Here is a 25,836-nt window from a genome sequence, read left to right as displayed (position 1 = left end):
ATACGAAAAAGGGAAAGATTTAACTGATATCTTTTTAGTCTAAGGAAAGGCATTGGTTTGAGACTATATCTTTCATAATATACAGTAATGTATTAACATTTTAATGCAGTTATAACTTAGCTTTTGTTAAGAATGACTGTATTCGAAGAAATTGAGGGAGAGGGGAATTAAGTAGGATGTACTTTTGTTGCATGTGTTCTTGTGGCCAGGATACTGGAAGGTGTCCTCTGTCAAGATCTTGTAGTTAAATAGTTGAATACTAAAGTATCATTTCAGGGTTTTTTTCTCTAATGAGAACATGCAAGATATAATGCTAATTAATCATTCCTATATGAAAGCATATGGTTCTGAACGAAACAAAACATGTGTATAGTAGTTCAGTTTAATAAGCACTAATAAATAATACTCATCAAAAATCAGTCAATAAACATTAATAAGTGCCAGACACTATGCTAAGCATTAAGAATACAAAGAAAGGTAAAAAGACATTCTCTATTCTCAAGGGCTTTTGATCTAAAGGGGGACATGACATGCAAACGAGTATTTACAGATAAGTTATATATAGGATAAATGGGAAATAATCAATGAAAGGAAAACACTAGACTTAAGGGGATCAAGAAAGATTTCCTCTAGAAGGTGGGATTTTAACTAGGACTTCAAGGAATTCAAGAGGCAGAGATGAGGAGTGAAAACGGTCCATACTAAAGATTATTTAAATGGAAAACTAAAAGATTATTGTACCATTCTAGATTTGGGCATCTTTAGATGAAATGAATAAATGTTACAAAATATTTTGACATCTACTCTTGACAATTCTTGTACGATTCATAAAAATCCCCTGACTCTGCTTTTCACTTAAAGTTATTTACTTCTGAGCCAATATTTTTATTTCTATGCAAGAAAATTAAACAATTAGAAATTTTCAAGAGTTTTCATGATACTCCCAAGAGACATGTCTAAGAAAAACCTTTAGTGTTTATATTTAAAGATAGGGCTGTTTTATAAAGTCAAAAAATGCCTTTTATTCTTCCATTTTGACATAGTTGTACTTGTTGCATTGTGGGAGAAAACCAATTCTTATAAAGAATTATATAAGTAGCTGTAAGTATTTATCATCCTTATAAATTCATGCTGAAGAAATAAATGTAGGTGATTTTAAAAATCTAACCTGCTTGGTATAGTTTCTAAAAACTTTTGATGGAGGAGGGAAAGAAGTTTCACTTACATGCACAGTATGATTTGAGAATGAGTACTGTGTAGTAGAGAATTGCTCTTAGTAAGTAAGATCCAGTAAGATGTGACTTCAGGTCCTACTTCTGAGAAATACTTGCTGTTTGTCACTGGGCCAGTCACCAGTCTCTAGGTGCTTCAGGCCAGAGTAGTTAAACTTATTGCGGTGGAATGGAATGTAGTCTGAACCAGATTAAAGTATAACTGGGAAATGTTTAACAAAATAAATGAAAATGCAGCACAATATAGATAATGCTAATTTGTAGTTTTCTAAGTCAACATGAGGTCACAGAAATTTTCTATGAGTTCAACATCATGGTTCTAGGTAGCTCTTTAGTTTGCAGAGAAAGTGCTGACCTGCATTGGCTAAAGGAGTTTTCTTATCCAGAAGTCCTCCACACCAAAGAAATCACAGGTCCATTCCCTATCTTTATGACTAGATAATTTTCACTTAATCTTAGCAACTGACTGATACTCCGTTTTCCTTTTAGTCATTTTGTAGCTATGTAAATTTTCTCCATTTAAGTTTTTCTTTCTTTGAATCTTTCAAAACAGAATATTTTTATGTTCTGGAAGGATATATGGATGCGCTTCTTTGTGGCAACAGCACAGATGCTGGGTAAGTCAATATTATACACAATATACAATATTATACACCAAAAATTGGTGCAGTTTTAAGCTTATGGTTTAAATATTTTTCTTTTTATAGAAATAGAGAAATATGGTATACTAATTTTAAAGTTTTTTTATGTGTTTCTTATTTTTTCCCATGGAAAATCATTTTTAAAGTTCAGTATTTAACTGATATATGATTTTGAACTTTATTGGGTTAGTTGGATCTTTTTAATCAAGATGTTCTTGAAATAGGTAGATAAGAATTGTTAGCTGACCAAGAAGCATCTCTGTTATCTCTAATAGAAGGTGAACTTTATTTTTAATCTCAAGATATTACGATAACTGTGATCAGATGTCAGTGAAGCAAGAGTATAGCTGGTTAAAATATTTTTTTTGGATAAAAAAAAATGGTTAAATACAATGTGTTTGGATTCCATGGTTTACATTTTTAGATAACATGATAAATTGATAGTATTGAAGTATGACAGCAATACAGTGTCGCTAAAGTCTTAGGGCCACTTTAAACTTTACCTTTAATTTAAAACAGCATTGAGACTTTTTGAACTACTTTGTATAATGTTCTATTTTGCTGCAGTAATTGGTTCTCAAATATTTATTATTATTTTCAGTAATGCATACATATTTCTAACCAAACTGTTGGCACAGTGCTTTATCAGTATAGAGAGATAGCAGAATCCCCACTAATGCTTCCTTTTCTTCTCCATTTGTAGCCAGTGTCCAGAAGGATATATGTGTGTGAAAACTGGCCGAAATCCTAATTATGGCTACACAAGCTTTGACACTTTCAGCTGGGCTTTCTTGTCCCTGTTTCGACTGATGACTCAGGACTTCTGGGAAAACCTATATCAACTGGTGAGGACCTAGAGAGACAAATGCTAAGATTATCAGATTCAGCTAAATCTATGTGCTCTAAATGACACCACAAAGATAATTGTGAAATAATTTAAAAGAGAACAAACTGGGAATTTGATGGAGTTAACATCATGACTCTCAATGCTATTTTTTGATGGATAATTCACTCTATGTCTCTGAGCCCATTGTCTTCATCTCTTAAATATGAGGGGCTGGGACTAGGTGACCTTGGAGGCTCCTGTCAGCTCCAAAGTTTAATTTTAAAGGAAATATTGTGCTATTTAGGCCATTGATGAGTTAATCCAGTGAAATATCACATACAAAAATATCTTGGAAATTTTTTGTCTACACCTGTGATGCATCTCTTGGACCTCATGGTATAGTAGTGCACTGGACTGGAAGTCAGGAAGATCTGGATTCAAATCCTGCCTCAGATACTTACTAACTGTGTGACCTGGGGCAAATCACTTAACTTGTCCAGATCTTATATCCCTACCAAAGAGTTAGATTCAATGGTGTCTGAAGTCCCTTTTAGCTCAATATTACTCATCTTATGATCCTAACAACCATCGAAAATAATCACTCTCATATTTTTGTTTCTAGACACTACGTGCAGCTGGCAAGACATACATGATATTTTTTGTGCTGGTCATTTTCTTGGGCTCTTTCTACCTTATAAATTTGATCCTGGCTGTGGTTGCCATGGCTTATGAGGAGCAGAACCAGGCCACCTTAGAAGAGGCAGAGCAGAAGGAGGCTGAGTTTCAGCAGATGCTGGAACAGCTTAAGAAGCAACAGGAGGCAGCTCAGGTAAATTCTCTCTAGGAAATATCCCATCAGAGTGACTTCATTCTTCTTCCCCTTCTTCTAGTTTAATGCCACATCCTCTATAACTCTCCCAAAGGAGTGAATTGGTTGTATCCAAGAAAAAAAGGTAGTGACTTGGGGGAACTACAGTAGGGACAATGGGAAAGTCTGGTCCAGAATTAGACAACATTGCTAGCTACCATCGCTGTGATTTTTGAGGTAAATCGTATCAAGACTCAACGTCTCAATTTGCTAGTCTTATATGACTTCGTTCAAATTTCAGCTTTGTTGGCTAGTACTATGTCATTTTTTGAGGTAAGTCATATTACATCCCAATGACTTGGTTTGTTCTCTATGATTTCTCTGAATTCTATGACATCTCCATCTGGACTTGCTCTTGGTGATTTTGCTTTATTATCCTAATTCCTCAACTACCAAAAAGAGGTTTATAATACTTAAAACAAACATTTCTCAGAAGAAGGTCAGAAATATGAAGGAAATGATATGTGTAAATCACCTTTAGATTCTGAGAAGAAAAAGGATGAAGTAAGAAAGTTTAAAACAGTATTTTTGTATTCATTTTACATGATAGGAAAAAAAAGCATTGTTGACCCTGCATGTTACCATTAGGAGAATATCCAAAATAAAATCACCTTTCATTTGAGATAGAACTTCATTGGGTATGAGAAAGGAAACTGTTTTCCCCATTCCTGAAATTCCTATTCCTTTTCAACTGAGAGTCTTCTTGGTTAAAATGTCATTCATCAAACTTCTGCCTTACTTACATAAGCAAGGAATAGATAATGTAATAGTACTGTCAATTACACGGGTATCCCAAAGGATTTTGATAGGAATAAACATTTTCCATCACTGTGTCTTTGAATATGTTGGCCTTTTGGTCTCTCTGGCTTCCTGTAAGATTCAACTCAAATCCCACCTTCTTTGCTGGTCCCCCTCAGTGGCTAATGCCTTCTTATCTGAGGCTACATTCCATCTAGCCTGTATATACCTTGTATAAGCCCACTACTGTGTCTCCCATTAGACTGTGAGCTTGGTGAGAGGAGAGACGAGTTTTGGATTTCTTTATATCCTCAGTGCCTAGCACAGTGCCTGGCACATATTGGTACTTAATAAATACGTGTTAAATGACTTGCTCACTAGTTGAAACTATGTAACCAATCATGTTATCCCTGGTAAACTGAATAGATTAAGTTCTGTGACTGTATTTTAGGCAGAGTACTGTCAGAGCCAATGAAAATCTTCTAGTTTGAGAAGATTTTAGTGAATCTTGATGGGATACCATAACTTATACATATTACTATGTATAACTAGTGTCCAATCGTGGTCTGGCCACTTGAGAGAAGGCCTTCATTCTATTTTTTTCAATTCTTCCATTAATTTTAGTGGGAAATATTAATTATACAACATTCTACAATTTATTGTCTTTTGAAGAGAAAGAAAGAGGTGTTAATTAAATACCAATCTTAATACTAAGTAACATGCATTCATGTTCTTGCTGATGTCTAAATGATTCTCTTTGAACAGTATTTTTCCCTGGGAACTAAATAGAGACATAATAGAAGTTGACACAGAAAATCACATTAGCCTTGAAATCCTTCATTAAGTGGGAAATAAAAAGCTCATTTCCTCTTATACTTATAAGGCTACCACAGCCTTAGACAGACTTCAATTAACAACTGTTTAACTAAAAAAATACTTGAGTAATTTCAGAGAAAAAACAAATATCTGCATGTGAAATACTAAAGGTATATTTAATGTAATATGCTTCTAGTGAGATAGAATTCTAGTATGTCTTACCATCAGTCCTACATCTATACCCAGCAGTGTGGATGCCCAGAACCACCATCTCACTTACTGATTAAACTTAAGGACTTCTAGACTTTGCCATCTGCACCTCTCCTGAACCCTTACAATTTCTCCACCGTATAGTTGAACTTTCTGTTATTTTTTGGTTCCCCAATGAAAGTATCAGCTCCTTGAAAGCAGAGATTGTCTACCTTTTTTCCTTAGTATCCCAGGATTTAGCATAGTGCTTGACACATTGTGAGTGTTTAATAAGTGCTTTTTAATTCATTTATCTATTTAATGTGGCAGGCAGCAGCAGCCACTGCCTCTGAGCATTCCAGAGAACCCAGTGCAGTAGGTGGACTCTCAGAGAGCTCTTCAGAAGCCTCAAAGCTGAGTTCAAAGAGTGCAAAGGAAAGAAGGAACCGGCGAAAGAAAAGAAAACAGAAAGAGCAATCAGGTGGAGAAGAGAAAGACGAGGATGAATTCCACAAATCTGAATCAGAAGAGAGTATCAGGAGGAAAGGCTTCCGATTCTCCATTGAAGGGAATAGATTGACCTATGAAAAGAGGTACTCCTCCCCACATCAGGTATGGCAATGCCTTCATTAAAATGATGTTAAGTAAATGTGTAGAATATTTTACATATTAACCAGAAAGTGAATCAGACTAAAAACACTTTAAGTGGCCTCATTAACTTTCATCCTATGATGTAAGATTTATATTATTTCCTTAAATCTATCTTTTTATTTAGAAGAGATTTTGATTTAGATTCTGTATAAATACTATATGGTCTAGCAGGAAGAATCCTGTACTTTGAGTCAGAAGATCTGGGTTCTGATTCTTGCTATGTTGTGTGTCCATAATCTTTCTAAGGAAATTCCTTCTCCTAGATATTGGAATAATAACACTTAGGCTACCCACTTCACTGATTTGTTATTTAAAAAAATAAATGAAATAATGCAAATAAAATATTGTCTCATTTAGTAAGAAATTAATCAATAGTTATTGAATTAAAGTATTTTTGTATAAAGCTTTATATAAGATCATATTTTAGTCACTATATTTTTTATTATTATTAACTGATTTAAAACTTTGAACATATCATACAACAACATTTTATCCAATGAGTAATATGAAGAAGATAATAATTCCTTTATATTTACTTCCAAGTGACATCTGAGACATCCAGGTAGCTCAATGGAAGGAATGTAGACTTGGAGTCAGGAACACCTGAGTTGGAATCCTACCTTAAACACTTATGTGCTATGTAACCTTGGGCAGGTCAATCTGCCTTAGTTTCCTCATCCAACAAATGAGGATAATAATAGGCCCTATCTCCTATGTTTGTTGTGAGGATAAAATAAAGTATAATAAATATAAAGCTCTTTGAAAACCTTGAAGTGCTTTATAAATTTTAGTAGTGATGATGAAGATGAACCAAAATGAGAAGTGCTTGAAATTCTTAGGGAAAAGGGATGGGGTCATTAAAAACATATTTGACTTGGGAGGAATATGCAAGGAGAAGCCAGTGGATCAACAAGTATTTATTGGCTGTCTATCTACTATCTAAAAGGTTACATGCTTTTTCTGTTTGAATTTGGAGAATACATTGGTTCAGGTATCTTTTTTCACCCAAATTGAACACGGTATAATCTAACTCTCCAATTCCTAATCCAGACCCCAGTGTCTTCCTAACCACATAAGCACACATACAATTTGCAATTATAAGTGAAAACATTAGAATATGAGCTGCAATTTTTCCCTGAACCTGAAATTTCCTTCAAATTGACTTCTCTTTTTTAAATATCAAAAAGGACATTAAGAAGTACTATATATGATAATTCTCATCTCTTGTGTCAATTTTTTAGTCCTTGTTGAGCATTCGTGGCTCCCTGTTTTCTCCAAGGCGCAACAGCAGAACAAGCCTTTTCAGCTTTAGAGGGCGAGCAAAGGATGTGGGATCTGAGAATGACTTTGCTGATGATGAACACAGCACATTTGAGGACAACGAGAGCAGGAGAGATTCCCTCTTTGTGCCCCGTCGCCATGGAGAAAGACGCAACAGTAACATAAGTCAGGCCAGTAGATCATCCCGGATGCTGGCGGTGTTTCCAGTGAATGGGAAGATGCACAGCACTGTAGATTGCAATGGTGTGGTTTCCTTGGTTGGTGGACCTTCAGCTCCTACATCGCCTGTTGGACAGCTTCTGCCAGAGGTGATAATAGATAAGCCAGCTACTGATGACAATGTAAGGAAGTTTTAAATAGTTTAGGCATGGCTGGCCCATTCCTTCTGCACCAGCCAGTGTTTCTACAGAATGGAATCCCTTGAGAATGATCCCTGGTTGGTCAAGCTGTGAATGCAAATGCATCTTGTAATACCTTTAATTGACTAACCAACTAAAACTAAAAATCTAAAGCTTTACTCCCTAATATAGCAACAATGAATTCCTTTACTTAGCAAATATGCTTATGACAAATGAGGCATTAAAATACATTAATACTCTCAAATGAAATGTTTGTTATATACCCATGCTGGAATTTAAAATTTAGAAAGTTCTGTGTGGCCCTGTCATACAAGAGAACAAATAACTATGATGCACAAAAATAAAGGGTATATAATAAATCTTACCAACTGAATTTGGTCTTTAAGAATCTGCTTCATTTCGGAAGATTTTTAGAGAACACTGTGCTTAATTTTAGATAGTTTCATTCTTCTATTGATTACAATTTCTAGTGCTCATTCATTCTCCTTATGAAAACTGCTGATATGGGTCACTTCAGAAAGAAAAATTAAACAAAATGGAGAGGGCCTTGGAAACCAAAGAACATATTTCTGCAGAATGATATGAAAATATGCCTGATCTAAATGTACATTATATGTCTTATATGCATATGCATATAGGATAGTACTAAAAATGATTTTGTCTCTTTCCAGGGTGCCCACTTACTTGGAATTATATCAGCATGTTGAAGCATGACTAAGTCAGGCTTAGATTACTTATTGCTTTGCCATTTTGGATGAAACTGTTAAGCATGGCATTGCTTTGGCTCCTCCACCCCTCACCCCCTTCCCTTATGCTGATTAGTATTTGGTAAAAACTATCCACCCCTATGTACAAAAAAATGAGAATTAACAATCCATCATGTTTCTATCATCTGTATTTGAAAAAGGAAGAAAGAAAAATCATCAGAGAGATAGAGAAGAAAAAAAGAAGGGAAAGAATGAGGGAGGAGGAGAAAGGGAAAAAGACAGAAAGGAAGGCAAGAAGAAAGGAAGTAAGGAAGGCAGGTAGGAAGAAAGAAAGGAAAGAAAAGGGAGGGATAGACAAAAAAGAAGGGAAAGAAGGAAGGAGGCAAGGAGGGAAGGAAGGAGGTAGAGAGCAAGAAAGGTAAGGAAGAAAAGAAAGAATGGAGAGAAGGAAAGAGGAAAGGAAGGAGTAACCCTGTTAAAAGCTGATGTACCAAACCAATTATATGTGAGAAATACTGGACATGGCCTTTGAGTTATGGACATCTTTTTTCCTATTTGCTTAGAAATGCTTTGAAATTTGATTATCAAAGAATTTTGGTTCAATGACTTTGTATCTCATTTAGACCCTTTTCTGTATTTTTATGAATTTTATCATACTCCATATCATACTATATTCTTCATGGGCTCAAAAAAGTATTGTCACCTGCTATCATTATAAAGCTAAAGAACAATTTAGACCTTCTAAGTTAATGACACAATAAAAGATCTAGAGACACAAACTGATTACATATGAAGGTGCATGGTGCATGTGCTCCATGAAACCTGTTGCATCACAATTTGGTTACTGGATTATTACTTTGCTCAAAATTGTCATTTAAACATCATCATTTTCGTTACAGGGCACAACTACTGAAACAGAACTTAAAAAGAGGAGGTCAAGTTCTTTCCACGTTTCCATGGATTTTCTAGAAGATCCTTCCCAAAGGCAAAGAGCAATGAGTATAGCCAGCATATTAACCAATACTGTGGAAGGTTTGTAAAAAGTTTCCTTCACATTTCTATCATTTGTATATTCCCTCATTTGGTTAGCAAATATTTACTAAATGTCTATCTTGTGCTAGATCGTGAGATATATTCAAAGATTAAATAATACATGGTCACTGTTCTTTAAGCATATGTAGTAAAAGAGATATGGCAGAACACAAATAACTATGATATCAATTAGAGCATAATAAGGGACCATCAAAGCACTATGAGAATTCTGCACTAAGAAATTATTTCCAGCTTAAAAGATCAGGATAGATTTCTTGGAGTAATTGTTAACTAGGATACATGTTGAAAAATTGGGCAGATTTTGCTCTTCAGAGAGAGTCATTGTTGTTCAGTCATGCCCAACTCTTCCTAGCCTCATTTGGAGTTTTCTTGGCAAAGATACTGGGGTGGTTTGTCATTTCCTTCTCCAACTCATTTTACAGATGAGGAAACTGAGGCAAACAGTTGAGAGAGCTGTCCATGGTCACATAACTGGGAAGTATATGAGGCCAGATTTGAACTCAGGAACATGAGGCTTCCTGACTCCAGGTCCAGCACTCTACCACACCACTTATCTGCCTTCTTTTCAGGAAAAGAGAAATGGAGTTAAAGGAAGTTATTTTGGATAGAGAAAAGTGTGAGAAAAAGTAAAGGGTCCAAAAAGCATTAAGTATGTTTTAGAAAAGCAAGTAATACAGTTTGACTGGATCATAGACTATGTGGGAATGTGATAAGGGAATTTAAGATGAGGCTGAAGTTGAAAGCTAGCCCCCAATCCCTGTCAAAGAAGTTCAGATGTTATTCAATAGTCAATCATCAGACCCTAAAAGTGCTTGAGTAGTTGAGTGACATGAGAACATGCGAACACACTCAATTTATGGAAATGTTGTGAAGGAATAGTGAAATCAGAAGGAAGAGAAAGTTATCATAAATATTGAACAACAACTTAATGTTTTATCTTGCTATAAAATTTTTCACTTTTCCATTAATATCATCTCAAAAAATATCACAACCTTTCAGTCACTTCCTTGAAGGCTCCATCAGGTTTCTTTGTTTTTGTTTCTCATTCATTTTTCCTATTAATATGATCATAGTATATACTCTTTTCTGGTTCCACTTTTTTTCTCTTTCTCTGGTTTCATATATCCCTCTGGATTTACATGTATTCCTTATACTTATCAGTCTTAGACGCATTATACTATTCTGTCACATTACTGATGGAACTTGATTGACGGTTCTCCACTTGTTGAACCTTTATGTTGCTTCTATTTGCTTACCGTTACAAATAAGGCTGCTACAAAAATCTCTGAACAGATCAATCTTTTGATGTTTTCATGTTTAATAACACTTTCATTGTACACTTCCAATAATGGAATTATCACCTCTCACCTCTCCTATTCCAGTAGCCTCCTAATTTACCTTCCTGTCTCCAGTTTCTCCCATCTTGAAACCAAGACAGCTGCAGGTGCAATATTGTTAAAACATAGGTCTGATTATATCATTTCCAAATTTAAAAAGCTCCAGTAGCTCCCTATTGCATGTACAATAAATAAAAACTACTGTTTGTCATTTAAAGCTCTTTACAATACCAATCTAGTCCTGGCTCATTTCATGCTATTTTCCTATACATAGTCTAAATTCTAGGGTTTGCTTACTTATTGACCACTAGGCATAGCATTCCATCTCTTGTCTCTATGCCTCTTTAAGGCTTTCCTCCCATTCCTCGAATGCATTCTTTCCTTACCTTTTCTCTTTGAATCCCCAGCTCTGTTCAAGTTCTGCCTACTTGAAACTTTTCCTGATTGCCACAGCTATGAATGCTTCCCTCCATGGTTTTTCATTTGCTGGGCATATACTTTGTCTTTACTTACATATGCATGAGTTGTTTCCCTGAAGAAAGTATTCATTTACTGAAGGCAGGAACTGTTTTGTTTTTATTCTCCGTATCTGAATCACTTAACACAATGTCTGGCAAGTAGTAGGTCATTTGCTTGTTGACTGAGTTGCATTCTCTGACATTACTCTCTTTAAAAAAAAGATTCTACAAATTTTCAATTCAGTCAGCTACAAAAACATGTATCTGTCTTTCCACTACCATTTAAAGATTTTTGTTTCTGAATACTTGTGTGTGAGGTACTATGTTCCTCATTGATTATTATGAAGTGATTATTAACAATTTTTGTTTCATCTTTTGCACATTGCTCATATCTTTGATGATTTGTCCATTGTAGATTGGATTTTGACTTGTTGTTGTTGTGTTTGTCCTTCTTTGCCAAAGAAGACCATGCCATCAGGGAGATGATGACATGACTTGCACTTGACTTTGTTTTGAGTGAGGGAGGGCTATGTAGGTCACCAACCTCACTTCTCCTCCAGAGTCATCTGAATCCAGTGACCAGAGATTCATCAGGATGACTGGAGATGACCCAGGATGCAATGGCTATGAATGTTTTAAATAGTTTTTATGTATTTAAATGATCATTTTAAATGATATATTTGCCATGAATATTTTCCTAATCTGTCCTTATTTTTCTTTAAGTTATAATGGTTTTACGTATTGACTTTTTTTAAAATTTTAGTCATGAACATAAATCTTGTTCTAGTAATTCCTCCTATATATATTAAGTAGTGAAAGTCATCTCCTCTCTGCAATGGGATAATTGTATTATTCCATTTTCTTCCATCCTTTTTTTTAATATTTAAGGTTTTTTTATCAATTCTAATTCATGCAGTATAAAATACAGTATAAAATTATACAGTACAAAACTGTTTTTATGTACATGTTCAACTATGTTTTTCTGCAATTGTGCCATCCTGGAAGACCTCTTCTCAACCTCTCTTAAGATTTAAGACTTTTAATAAGTTTTCCACCAAAATTTGAGGGATCCTTGGTTTATATTTCTTTGCAATCTCTATTCTACCTAGCACCCCAGAGTCACAAGAATACTAGAAAGAACAGCTCAAAAAATTACCTCCCTGCGTCCATTAGTCATACTTTGGGGACTTTAGGACTAAAAGTTTACAAAAACATTAAAGGCTATGTGTAATCACAGGATTATTGTATGAGAAATAACTGTTCTCTCTAATGCAATGGGATAGAGTGTATGTTTATTTGAAATTGTCTAAAATTCATGGAATTCCATAGTAACATCTATAATCAAATCCTATATTCAAATCCTAGTGGAGAAATAGAATAAGAAGGCAGCTTCCTTTTTTTTTACATGGCAAATAGAACTGAATCAGTTAGTAAAGAGAAAATCCCAACTGTATTTTTTTGTTGTTGTTTTGTTTTTTGTCTCCAGAACTTGAAGAATCCAGACAGAAGTGCCCACCCTGCTGGTATAAATTTTCCAACATTTTCTTAATCTGGGACTGTTCCCCACATTGGTTGAAAGTGAAACATATCGTCAATCTAATTGTGATGGATCCATTTGTTGACCTGGCAATTACCATCTGCATTGTCTTAAATACTCTGTTCATGGCCATGGAACATTATCCGATGACTCCTCATTTCAATAATGTGCTTTCAGTAGGAAACTTGGTAAGCATTTTGAAAAATAAAAGCTTTCTTTCCTTAAAATTATTGTTTCAACAATCATTTTCCTTCAAAAGCTCATAGCAAGGAATTATAAACTCTCAGAGTTCAAAAATTAAAAAGGAAAATAATGTTTCCTGAGAATTCATCCATGAATCATGAATAGTCATGTTCACATGAGATATGTGTTGAACCTCCTACCTCATAGCAGTGTTGTGAAGGTCAAACAGTATTATGTTGCATACCTTAAAGTGCAATATAAATACTAAACATCATCATCATAGCACTTTGAAAATCTTAAAGAGTTGAGTAAATATCAGTTATTGTAGTAGTAGCAGTTGTTATTTATTCTCATCTTTCTAGATGGAGATCAACTGGGAATGGTCTGAGTACAGGTATTCCCCTATCAGTCTTCTATATTTAATGTTTAGCATTTTAATCCAAACATAGAATAATCTTGTGCATGTTTTGATGTAGAGATAGTTCATTGATAAGCTCTTTTAAATCTCTAATAGATAATATCTGCTTTCCACTAGAAGGGATAGCCCTTAAAGTCAAAGGAAAAATTGAGAAATGAAATGACTAATATATTCAAAGCTAACCCTATAATCTAGTGGCAAAATAATATTTCCACAGCATTGATATAGTTCTTATCAAATCTGAAGGTCCAATAGCTCTCCTTTCATTCTTATAATCTCCATTGTACATCTGGTATTAATGATTCAGTTGAATGCTTTTGAACTTTGCTTATACAGTTTGCATTGCTACAGGAAAACACAAATCACATTCTCCCCTCTCTCCAACTTTTTTTTAACCCAAATAGGTATTGTTGCATGATAGGGTTCTACGGTTAATCAAGTATACTTCCATTGTACATAAATTGACAGGCTTTTCCTCTTAAAGGGTTTAGTACTTGTGTTGTTTTATCTTTTTATATTAAAGTCATGAAATATTGATAACCTACAGTACACTGTGTATCAGATATTTAGCAGTACCCTTTTTGGCAAAGGTTACCACTTAGTTTTTTTTTTCTATTTTATGTTTCAGAAAAAATAAATTATTTAGGTGTTTGTCAATTGAATCTGGGTAACTTAGGAATATTATACTATTATTTGCTTAAGAAAACAGACAACCCTCTAAAGCAATTTTTATATTTTTCCTTGTAGTTTACTTTGGGGTTTGAGAGATTTAGAGTAGAAAAGAAGTTTTCTGTTTAATGGTCTTCGTTTTGCTTTGTGTGTGTGTCCTTCCTTCCTTCCTTTTTTCTTTCTTTCTTCCTTTCTTTCTTTCTTTCTTTCTTTCTTTCTTTCTTTCTTTCTTTCTTTCTTTCTTTCTTTCTTCCTTCCTTCCTTCCTTCCTTCCTTCCTTCCTTCCTTCCTTCCTTCCTTCCTTCCTTCCTTTCTTTCTTTCTTTCTTTCTTTCTTTCTTTCTTTCTTTCTTTCTTCTTTACTTCCACAACTCAGTCAATTTATTGTTAATCCATAGATGCTGGGGATACAAATCCAAAAGTGAGACATTTTATGTTCTTGTCAAGGAACTTATTAAGTAGTCCTTCAAGAGAGATGGAAAAAGACATATGGGGAGAGGGATGGATATTGATATGAACTGATATGGATAGACAGAATAAATGCCAAGTTATCTTAAAGGGAACACTAACAACTGGGGAAGGGATGACCTAAAAAGGCCCCTTAAAAAGTCAAATGTTTTTCATATGTTTTTTATAAGAAAAGTCATATGATTTTTGAATTGTATGTTGATATGAAATTACTATAGAAATTATATATGCCCTCTAGGAATATAAACCTGGAATGACAATTATACTATTTACTAGAATAAGGAATATACTACAGATGGTAATGTAATTGTTGACATATTCCATCAAGGAGTGTATTGCTTGAAGTCTGGAGAAAAGAAGTAACACAAACATTACAGGGCAAGAGAACTTCTGATATCCTTACCTAGCAATGTTGACAGCACATTAACTTTATTTCTGGTCGTAGGTCTTTACCGGGATCTTCACAGGAGAAATGTTTCTGAAGATAATTGCCATGGATCCCTATTATTATTTTCAAGAGGGTTGGAATATCTTTGATGGTTTTATTGTGACCCTTAGTTTAGTAGAACTTGGACTGGCCAATGTGGAAGGATTATCCGTTCTCCGTTCTTTCAGATTGGTAATTGCTTTTACATTAGTTTTACACAATGCCTTTTCTCTAAAGAGGGCAGTCATTTGTATAGTGTAGTATGTTAGCCAATTGCCTTTTTGTCTGACTACTTATTGTTTTAGGGGTTATTTATCTTTGGTCTCCAAATACGGAGAGGGAAATGTGAATGAAAACATCACTTTCTATTACAAGCTTTAAAAAATATTAAGATCTTTGTAAGAAAGGATGACAATTTCATGCAAAGTGGTTTACAAATATTATAGAAATATAAAGTGATGTGTTTGTTCTCATCCAACCCAAGCAGAAAGCTTTTGAAATTATTACATATTTGCAAATTTATGCATCAGGCTGTTCTCAGTAATGGAAAGAAGTATGGACTTTCTTCATATTTACATTAACCATGGTCTTATGATCCTAGACCATGTAGTTGTGGGGAAAAAAATATCTGGCACAGAATAGGGGCCCAATGACCCCTAAACATCATGAATAAATATGGGAATTGTGAAAACAAAACATGATGAGGTGGGGGGAAAAGAAGTGTCATATTAGATATCGCTCTCCCCCTTTCTAGGTCAGCTAAAAAAGAAAAGCCTTAGTGTAGAAGTTAGAACACCACACCCCCAAAAAGGATAACAAAATCCATGGCACCTAGATTCAGTTCATGGTTTATACATCTGACCTATCTAGAATGTTAGACCAAAGGGAAAAAAAGAGGGCAAAAGAACTATCCCCATACCTCTATCAGGAAAAACAAATAGAACTTGGGGATAAATTCTTAGTACAGTCAGATGCAAATCATAGTTGAATAGCTTTAAAATAGCACATAGTAACTATCATCTTTTGTTTTCCAGCTCCGAGTTTTCAAGTTGGCAAAATCTTGGCCAACCCTAAATATGCTGATAAAGATCATTGGCAACTCAGTGGGAGCTCTGGGAAACCTGACATTGGTGTTGGCCATCATTGTTTTCATTTTTGCTGTGGTTGGCATGCAGCTCTTTGGTAAAAGCTACAAAGACTGTGTCTGCAAGATTGCTCCTGACTGTGAACTTCCACGCTGGCACATGCATGACTTCTTTCATTCCTTTCTGATTGTGTTCCGGGTGTTATGTGGAGAATGGATAGAAACCATGTGGGACTGTATGGAAGTTGCTGGTCAAGCCATGTGTCTTACTGTTTTCATGATGGTCATGGTCATTGGAAACCTAGTGGTAAGTACACACTGAGGATATTGTAGATATTTTTACCTGATGCATGACATAATGTGGTTCAATAATAAGCAGCAAACACAAAACTGAGAAGGACAGCTTACTTATTGGATATGTCAGAATCCTTAAAAATCTTGATGGGTTAGAACATTGGGTCAAAGAAAGGAGGTTGAAATTTTTTAAAATGATAAATGGAAACTCTTATACTTAGATTCAAAGAAATCAACTTCAAAATTACAAGATGACACAGCTAGGCAGTTTGTCTAAAGAAAATCTGTGGGTGTTAGTAGATTGTCAGCTCATTATATGAATCAACAAGCAAGATATGACAAAGTAAATGAGATCCTTGACTTCAGGGGGAGAAGTCTAGAAAACAGGAATAAGGGGGAAGATAGTCCCATTATACCCTTTCCTGGTAAGGCCTCTTTGGGAGCTTTGTGTTTAGTTCTAGAACAAACCTTTATAAGATGGTGAGCATCTAAAGGAGGAAGGGCCTCAAGTTCATGACTTGTGCAGACTGGTTGAAGGAAGAAGGCATGAGAAGACTGGCAAAAAAGAGTGAAGGGGAGAAATAATAGCTGTTTTCACGTGCAATGCTTGTCTCGCTTGTTTCCAGAGGAAAGAACTAGGAGAAATGCACAAAAGTTGCAAAGTGGCAAACAAACAAAAACCCTTTCTAACAATTATAGCGATACAAAAGTCAAAGATAATGGTTTCTTCCTCACTGAAAGCCTTTTAGGAAAAACTGGCTAACCACTTGTTAGGTATGTTGTAGGGGGGATTTTTTTTTCCAGGTATGGGTTAGACTAGAAGACTTCTGAGGTTCCCACCAACTCTGAAATTCTGTGATTTGTTAAAAGACCGACTGTGTGCAGAAGTCTGTGCTAGGTCTGGGAATACAAAGACAGGAATTGAAAATAATCCCTGTCCTCAAGGAGCTTACATTCTGTTAGGGTGTATAATATGTACACAAACAAGTGTAATATAAGATAATATGATGAAGAAACAACACTCACGAATAGTGAGCATTTTAAAAGTAATTTTTGGATGCTCGTGGGAAAAAATTTAGGTCAGGGTTCTTTCACCTTCCTGCTATAGTAAAATAGGTTAGTATAATAATATCCAATTACATTTTAATGCTCTACAACCTTGTAGCAATCTGTCCCCTGCTTTCGCCTTAGGATATCCTAGAAGACAGCTTAGAAGTCACTGAAACCAACCTCCTGTTTTACAATCAATGAAATAGAAACCCAGAAAACTGAAAGGACTTGCCCGAGGCCAAAGATAATAGCAGAACTGGAATTCAAGCACAGGATCTCCTATTCCAAATCCAAAGCCCTTTCACTGCACTATACTGCCTCCTCCAGTCCAGGCTTGGGAGCAGAGCGTTGGTTATATACTGGAAGCAGAACTGGGGAAAAGCTAAATTGTAAAGTGGTCAAACAGCACTTTTACTTTCCCAGGCCATGACCCAAAGTAGTTACTATGTGATTTTCTCCACCCTAACAGCCCCCTGCAAAAAAATTCACCCCCAAGTTTTATACTCTCACCACAAATGGATTGCCCTAGACACCAAAATTGCTAATTACAATCTCTTCTCATCATCAGGAGCCAAACCTAAGAACATTAAAATCAGGGAATGGATGCCTTTACTTCTTTGCCAATATAGGTCTAGGAACTGGAGATATTGTATATATGCATACACTGTTATTAGCACTTCCTGCCCAACCTGCCCCCAATATCTACTTGCCAAAAATGTCATATGGCAGATATATTAGACAGTTCTAGGTTACTGAGTGCTCTAGCTATAAGTCAAAACAAAAGAAGACTTTTAATGCAAACAGAGAGTATGCTAATGGAGTAAATGATCAATCTTTTCCAACCCTCTAATGTGAATTTGGATTTTTTCTGTTTATCAAACAAAATTATATAATATACAATAAATTGAAGAGGAAGAGCATACATTACCATACCCAAAGCTCATAAAAATACTAATAATGAAATTCTTTTTGTAAGTAGCCATTTTAGCTGAAATTGACAGACAACAAAGCAGTTTAGAAAAACTTAGAAAATTGGGAAAATTAGTCTAAATGTCTCAACATTAATTTCAGATTGAATTCCTAAGTTATTCTTAGCATTTTTCTAATCATAATTTTTAAATAACACAAAACAAAGTTTGTAGTTGTTTTTAGCCATAATTGTAAACTTTATTATTTCCTGGGTTTATTGTTATATGTATATATAGAGTGTCCCAACAGACTTAGTATAGCTTTAAGCTTTAATAGCAATTTTAAGCTATATGATGTGTGTACGCATATACATGATGTATACATACACACATATATATGCATATATATATATAATATACATATATTTTTCCCCATAGAATCTTATGAGCTTACATTTTGAAAAAAAAAAAATTGAAGGTCATTTTGTTCAATGCTCTTATTTGGCAGCTGAGGAAACTAGCCAGGGAGAGTCTAGTGAATTGATTAGTGATAAGATCATACATTTGTTAGAAAAACTTAGTTGATACAAACCAGTTGCCATGTCAAAGAATCTAAAAGAGCAAAGAAAGTGCCTTAGCCAGCAATCATTTGAATCTCTTTACTAAAGAGACACAACAGAAGACAAAACCAGTTTAAAATGAAAGCTTATTTGCAAGACATTTCAAAGAAGAACTGCAGAAGATTGAGTGGGAAATTATCTTGCAAAGGAGTAAAAAAGTGGAGGGAAAATGAGTCTCAAAAGACAACACAAGGGAAAACAATTCGACCTAAAATCTAGCAAGAACAGAGGCAAAGTGGTGATATGAAAAGATTGCTGGGACTGCAGTCAAGAGATTAGATCATGTTCTAGCTCTGATACTTACTAGTTATCTTAGTAATCTTAGTCAAGCCACTTCACTTGTCTCAGGTTCCTCATTAGTAAAATTAGAGTGACATTAATAGAAATAAGCATTCTCTGCCAAAAGAGCACCCGATAATTTCTTGAATTAGAATGATATTTTCATCTTAAAGAGGTATTTGAATCAACAAAGGGAAATTCTATTCTAGATCTACAGTTTTCTTTCCAACAAAGAACAACTGGTTACTAGGGTGAAAAAAATATATAAGAATATTGTGGGGAAATGGCCAGCCATACCATTTTAGAATTTCTGATATAGGAGAGAAAAGCCCAAACGTTTTGACAGGAACCCTAATAATAATAATGACAGCTAACATTTATATAACATTTATATGTGTCAAAGCACCTTACAAATAACTCATTTGCCCCTCACAAATTAAGCCATTTTATTAATGAGAAAATTGCATCAAAAAGAGGATAAGTAGTGCTCAGGGTCACACCACTAGCAATTATGAGGCCAATTTAAACTCAAGTCTTCCCAACTCCAGGCCCAAAACTCTACCTGCTGTACCACCTAGCTGCTGAGAGATTCCAAAGGATTCAGATAGAGGATAGAAATGATCCCATAGATAGAAATCCTCCAGGGGAAATAAGCCTAAGAGGGATGAGATATTCTCAAGAATGACATTCTGAAAATATAAAGAGACGATTATGACATGGAAGAAAAGGGGGGGCGGGGTTGTCTAAACACTGCTATGTATGAATAAGGAGTTCATTCACCAATCAGCTTATATCTCAAAAGACACATACAAAAGATAGAGGAAAGGGGATTAATGAATGAATGCAAAAGTGTGTATTGTTATGGTAGTGTAAAAATAGTTTAGGAGTACTAACATTCAGAAAAAACTGAGTCTAAAGAAGCTAAGAAAACAATGGTTTTATGTTGTTTTATTGGGGGAGGGAAAGGAGGATCAAAGCCACTTGGGCTGGTAAGATTGATTATAAAAAACAAAATTGAGAGAGAGAGACAGAGAGAGACACAGAGAGACACAGAGAGAGACACAGAGAGAGAGAGAGAGACAGAGAGAGAAGGCAAAGCATTCAACTCTTTTGTTTGTTTCTGTGGAAAGGTTTGAAGAAAGGATCATGCAGAAGAATGATCTGTGCCAAAAATAAAATGGAAAATAGTCAGAAAGCTTCTATCTCCATTAATGAACTCAAGTTATTAGATACATCTTTAGGTGCAAAAAGAATTGGTGGCTGTTATTGTTTCCCATGATTATAGAAAAATCAGAGAGAATAGTATTGAGATCATAGGATTAAAAACGTTGTCCTAATCTTTAAAAAAGAGAAGAGAATGGAGTTTGCAAACTATGGACCAGTGTATTTGATTGAGATTCCTGACAAAATTCTTAGACGAATTCTTTGTTTTTCTTAAAGAGATCATTTGTGGTTATCTAGAAGAGAAAATAGTCACAAAGAACCAGAGTTGCTTAATGAAATCAGGCCATGCCAGACTAACCTCATTTATTTTTTGGGCAAGGTTGCTAGACTGGTAGATCAGGAAAATGTTATAAATAAAATTTACCTAGATTTTAGGAAAGAATTTGATGAATTGTGATATTTTTATAGAGAATAAACAGATATGTAGGTTTAACAATAAAGTAATTATGTAGATTAGGAACTGGTTAAACAGCAAAAGGGTTATCATTAACACTTGATGTCAACCTGGAAAGAGGTCTCCAGTGGAGTACCCCAAAGATCTATGCATGGCCTTATGCTGCTTAGCATTTTTTATTAATAACTAGGACAAAGGCATTGATGGCATGCTTGTCTGATCTGCAAATTACACAGTGTTTACAGAGCTAGCTAACATAGAGGCAGGTCTAATAAAGTGAATTTAATAGAGAATAATTTAAAATCAAATTTTAGCATGAAATATTTTCACAAGTACAAGATTAAGAAGAAATAGGATTTTCAGTTCATATGAAAAGTAATCTAGAGGTTTTTGAGGCTCTGTGAGCTCAATATAAATTTTAAAAACTAATGCAATTTTAAACTGTTTTAAAAACAAATATAGTGTTTTTTTAAAAGAGAGTGATAATTACACCATCATATACTCTGTCCTGGTCAGAACAATCTGGATTATTGTGCTCAGTTTTTTACTTTCCTGGCCATAACTCCATCAGATCTTACCTACTGTGAGCCTAGCCTTTTAAAGTCTTATTGGACACAATATCACTATCTTGAACTGTCTAATCATCTGCTCCCTCAGTGGATAGCTGCTGAACCATTTTTTTTTTCCTAGACTCATTCTTTAATGGCTAGCATGCTCCCATTCTCTTATACTCTCCCTATTCCACTGATTCTGAAAGCATGGCAACTGATGTACAAATCCAATTGTCTATCCCTAACCATCTCTTCCCTTAAGACCATCCATTTCTGCCTCAGATCTTCCCATCCCCTCCACTGTGCCCTCTGGATCTCTTGCTCCATAATTAACAAGCTGCCTTTGATATTAAATCTCTTGCTTTCTCACTCCTTCTGTTTTCTGGTATTCACTGAGTCTTGGTTCCCTCTTGATGATTCATCTTCCTTCACCATCCTTTCCATTAGTGACTACAATTTGCCTCATGTATCCTCACACTGACTATGTTGGAAAAATCAGAATGCTCCTTGCCCTCCATTATACCACCAGCCTCCCTGTATCACTCAGAAACTTCTCTTCCATTAAGGTTCACACTCTTCAAATGTATGATATAATCTGGTGACCATCATCTATCTATGCCTCCCTACTCCCAACCTCCTTCACCCACCCAAGAATATTCTCCTTCCTTCCTCAATGAGTTCAGGGACTGGATCACAGCATTTTTATCCACCACAACTCTTGCTCGCATAAGAGGTGACTTCAACATACATATTTATGCCCCTTACAAGTACCCTAACTTTCCAGTTCCTCTGATTCTAAGAGATCTAAGTGGTTTTCATTTATGCTTTCTTGAAAAGAGTATGTTTTGTTTTGACCTGGTTTACTACATCTTCCCTTTTATTCTTTTTTTCCAGTCTTTTCATTTTGTTTCAATATTTCTTATTGTCTCATGAAATCATTAACTTCTATTTGACCCTATTTCACAAAGAACTCGGGTAAGATTTTATGCTTTTTTGACATTTCTAATTCTATTTTCAATTTTTCTTCCATGGCTCCTACTTCTTTTATACTTTTTTCATCTAGTGTTCTCATTTCATTTATAAAAACTTATTTAAAAATTCCTGTTTTGTTTCTTCTAGCAATTCGAGTTAACATGCTCAAGATATGTTTTCTCTTGGGATTTTGATTGTTTGGAATCATTCTTTTCTTCTGTTTATCTTAAGTGCACCTGTAACCATAATTGCTTTTTATGGTGGAAGTCTTTTTTTTCTTTGTTCATTCTTCCACCTTACCTCCTAACTTTGTACTTCATTTTAGGTCTGGACTCTGTGTGCTTCTAGAGGGAATATATAGGCTATGTTTGTGTCTGCTAATGTCCTTTTGTGACTTTCTTAGGGTACTGAATATTGTGTTATATTCTGGGATCTCAGAGGTTTGTGATTTGTACCTTCACAATTTGTCTTGCTTATGTCTCCTTCTCTCTACTCAAACAGTAACCACCCTCTCACAGGCCCGTATCACCTGCAACCTGGACTATTACAATAACCTTCAAATTGTTAACCCTACCTTAAGTCTATTCTAACTGTGTTCCAACATCTATGCATCTGCCAGAGTGACTCTTCTAAAGTATAGATTTGACCATGTTAAGCCTCCCCCATAGTCATACATTTAGATACAAAAGGAATATTTGAGACCTGTTAGTCCAACATTCATTTTACATATAAAAAAACCGAGGCACACAGACAGTAAGTTACATGCCTACTTCATATAGCTTCCAAGTGTCTGAAACAAGAATTGAAACCAGATCTTCCTGACTCCAAGTCCATTATTCTATCTATAATTCCATGCTGCCTTCTAAATAAACTACCAACTATTCAACAAGTATCTCCCCAGTTACTTCTATGATCAAATATAAACTTGATTCTACATTTATGGTTCTTCACAACATGACTCTTCCTACATTTTCAGTCTTCTTATATTTTACTTCCTTTCATACACTCTACCATCAAACTACATTGGTGTGTTTGCTGATTCTCTCGCATAATACTCCATCCTCCATCTCAGTGTCTTGGCATTGGTTGTCCCCATTGGCTGAAGTTTTCTTCCTCCTTCCTTCTATGTCTTTGTTCCTCTGGCTTCGTTCAAGACACAAAACAAAATTAATCCCAGCCAGTGCCTGGTGCCTTCCTCACTGTGATAAACTTCCACCTACTCTCTAATTTTATTGCATGCATTTAACTATGTTCATGGTGGAATGTAAACTCTTTGAGTGAAGGAATTGTTTTTTTCTTTCTTTCTTTGAATTCCCAGTCCTTATCACAGTGCCTGAAACATAGCAAATGCTAAGTGAGTGCTTGTTGCCTAACTGACAGTTTAGGAAGGACATGAATAAGTTGGAAAGCATTTAGAGGAGAGTACCCAAAATGGTGAATGACTTTGATTGAGTTATTGCCAAATGAGAATGGTTTGATGGAATGAGGAAGACATGATAGCTGTGTTTAAGTACTTGAAGTATTTGAAAGGCTGTCATGGAAAGAACAAATCAGAACTGATCTGATTAGTCCCAGAGGGTAGATTTAAGAAAAATGGATGGAAGTTGAAAAGAAAAAAAGGTTTTGGCTTGATGTCTGGAAAAAAAAAAAAACTTCCTACAAAAATTAATTACCCAAAATGAATTTCCTTGGGAAATAAGAGAGTTTCTTCCTCAATGGGAGTCCTTCAATAAAGGCTGAAAAACTGCTTTTTAGGTTCAAATATGGGTTTCACTAGGTGGCCTTTTAGGACTGTTTTAATGAAGAATTAGGAAGGCTTAACATACAAAGATTGAATATAAGGAAACATGGAGCATACAACATGACAGTAAAGCAAGTGGTGTAAATAGATTCAGCCTTCTGGAGCCTCAGGTGGCATTGGATTAGCCCTGCTGGGGCCCTGGAAAGAGTGAGATACTCTTCTCAGATGAGGTCAGTTTTTACAGTATGCTTATCTAGGTCCAGCTGGACCATGCATTGATAAAAAACGAATGAGAAATCTGAAACTAGGAACTGATGCCAATTCATGCTAGCAACTCCCTAGTAGATGAAAAAGAGATTTGGGACAGTTACTGCTGGTCTTAATCTTACAGCATGATCCCAAGGTTTTTGAACTTCCCTAGGGCCTTCTTCTATTAGTGCCTTGAGGATGCTGCTGGAGTCATTACAAGGTCCCTTCAAAGCCCAAAATTTACATTACATCCATCACCTGTTGCTTTGAGGAAAGCATTTTATGTCATGTGTTCATCCTTTGTTGCCAAAGAAGACCATGTCATCAGAGAAATAATGACATGACTTGCACTTGACTTTGTTTTGAGTGAGGAAGGTCTGTGCAGGTCACCAGCCTCACTTCTCCTCCAGAGCCATCTGAATCCAGTGACCAGATATTCATCAGGATGACTGGAGATAACCCAGGATGAGGCAGTTGGGGTTAAGTGACTTGCCCAAGATCATACAGCTAGTGAGTGTCAAGTGTCTGAGGTGAGAACTCAGGACTTCCTGTTTCCTGCACTGGTGCTCTATCCACTGCACTACCTAGCTGCCCCAAAGCATTTTATAAACCTTACAGCATTATGCAAATTTAAGTTATTATTATCATCTCCATCTTATCTTATGTGATAGAGTTCAGATAGAGGGTCCTGGGATAAATCACTATTCTGTCTTATTCTTTCATGTTTGCCATTCTATAGATTGTGGTACAGATGGATAAAATTATTGTTTCTATAGTTAGATAAAAAATGTTAGGATGTAAGTTCATCCTCTGTAGACTCACTAAGAACATCCTTGGTCAATACCAGGACAAAACCATGGGAAAACTTCATCCTCTACCCACACAACTGTGACTTCTTTTGGTAGACCTCTATTTTGGAAGCTTTTTATTCTATTTAGCTTGAAGATGATTAGATATGGTAACATCTATGAAAATTTTTGTTTTAAATTCTAGTGGATCAATGTTGTTACATAATTTTGGGCAACAGTCTGCTCTGTAATAATGGTCCAATGCAGTATAATTTATGATAATTTTTAACATCCTGGGAGTATAAATAAGTAAGTGAAACTGGAATAGGATTCCAAACTGAAATAAAAAGGAATAGATTTGTTTATTGATTCTATACCAATCTATACTTATCATCAATGACAATGAAATCACCAAGTTTAGACTCCAGAAACTCCTTATTTAACCCTTAAGAAGTAAGGAAGTCAAAAAAGCCTTTAAGAAGATGAAGTCAGGAAAAGCAACTCCAAATATATGCAGAATAAACAGGTGTTAAAGGCAAGACAATTTTAAGGACACCCAGAATTCAGTACATCTAGAAACAGAAAGATTTCAAAAAGAAAAAAAATTAGATTTAAAAAAAAGTACTGGAACATATTAGCCTTGACTTTTCTGCATTGGTAGAAGAAAGTTCTTCACCAGAAATTCCTTAACCAGATTAAATCACAGGTCCACGAAAGAAAAAAAAAATCAGTTAAAAAAATTACAAGTGTGGATCACTTGCCGTCTGTACTAGAGTAATAAAATCAGGCATATCACAGATCCATCAAAGTATCAAAGGTCTCACA

General features: G+C 35.3%; 1 protein-coding gene across 1 annotated transcript in view; it reads left to right on the top strand.

The window, feature by feature from the left end:
• Positions 1–25,836, top strand: part of SCN1A (sodium voltage-gated channel alpha subunit 1) — a 202,877-nt gene that overhangs the window by 105,528 nt on the left and 71,513 nt on the right. Inside the window, exons 9-17 of the mRNA XM_072612201.1 lie at positions 1,786–1,849; positions 2,577–2,718; positions 3,322–3,528; positions 5,641–5,922; positions 7,203–7,583; positions 9,208–9,340; positions 12,643–12,881; positions 14,876–15,049; positions 15,892–16,248. Coding sequence (XP_072468302.1) covers positions 1,786–1,849; positions 2,577–2,718; positions 3,322–3,528; positions 5,641–5,922; positions 7,203–7,583; positions 9,208–9,340; positions 12,643–12,881; positions 14,876–15,049; positions 15,892–16,248 — 1,979 coding nt within the window. The remainder of the gene's footprint in view (positions 1–1,785; positions 1,850–2,576; positions 2,719–3,321; positions 3,529–5,640; positions 5,923–7,202; positions 7,584–9,207; positions 9,341–12,642; positions 12,882–14,875; positions 15,050–15,891; positions 16,249–25,836) is intronic.

The sequence above is a fragment of the Notamacropus eugenii genome, chromosome 5 (assembly GCF_028372415.1).
Source record: "Notamacropus eugenii isolate mMacEug1 chromosome 5, mMacEug1.pri_v2, whole genome shotgun sequence".
NCBI lineage: Eukaryota > Metazoa > Chordata > Mammalia > Diprotodontia > Macropodidae > Notamacropus > Notamacropus eugenii.
Note: the sequence above shows the minus strand (reverse complement) of the source record. Positions and strands in the feature narration are given on the sequence as shown.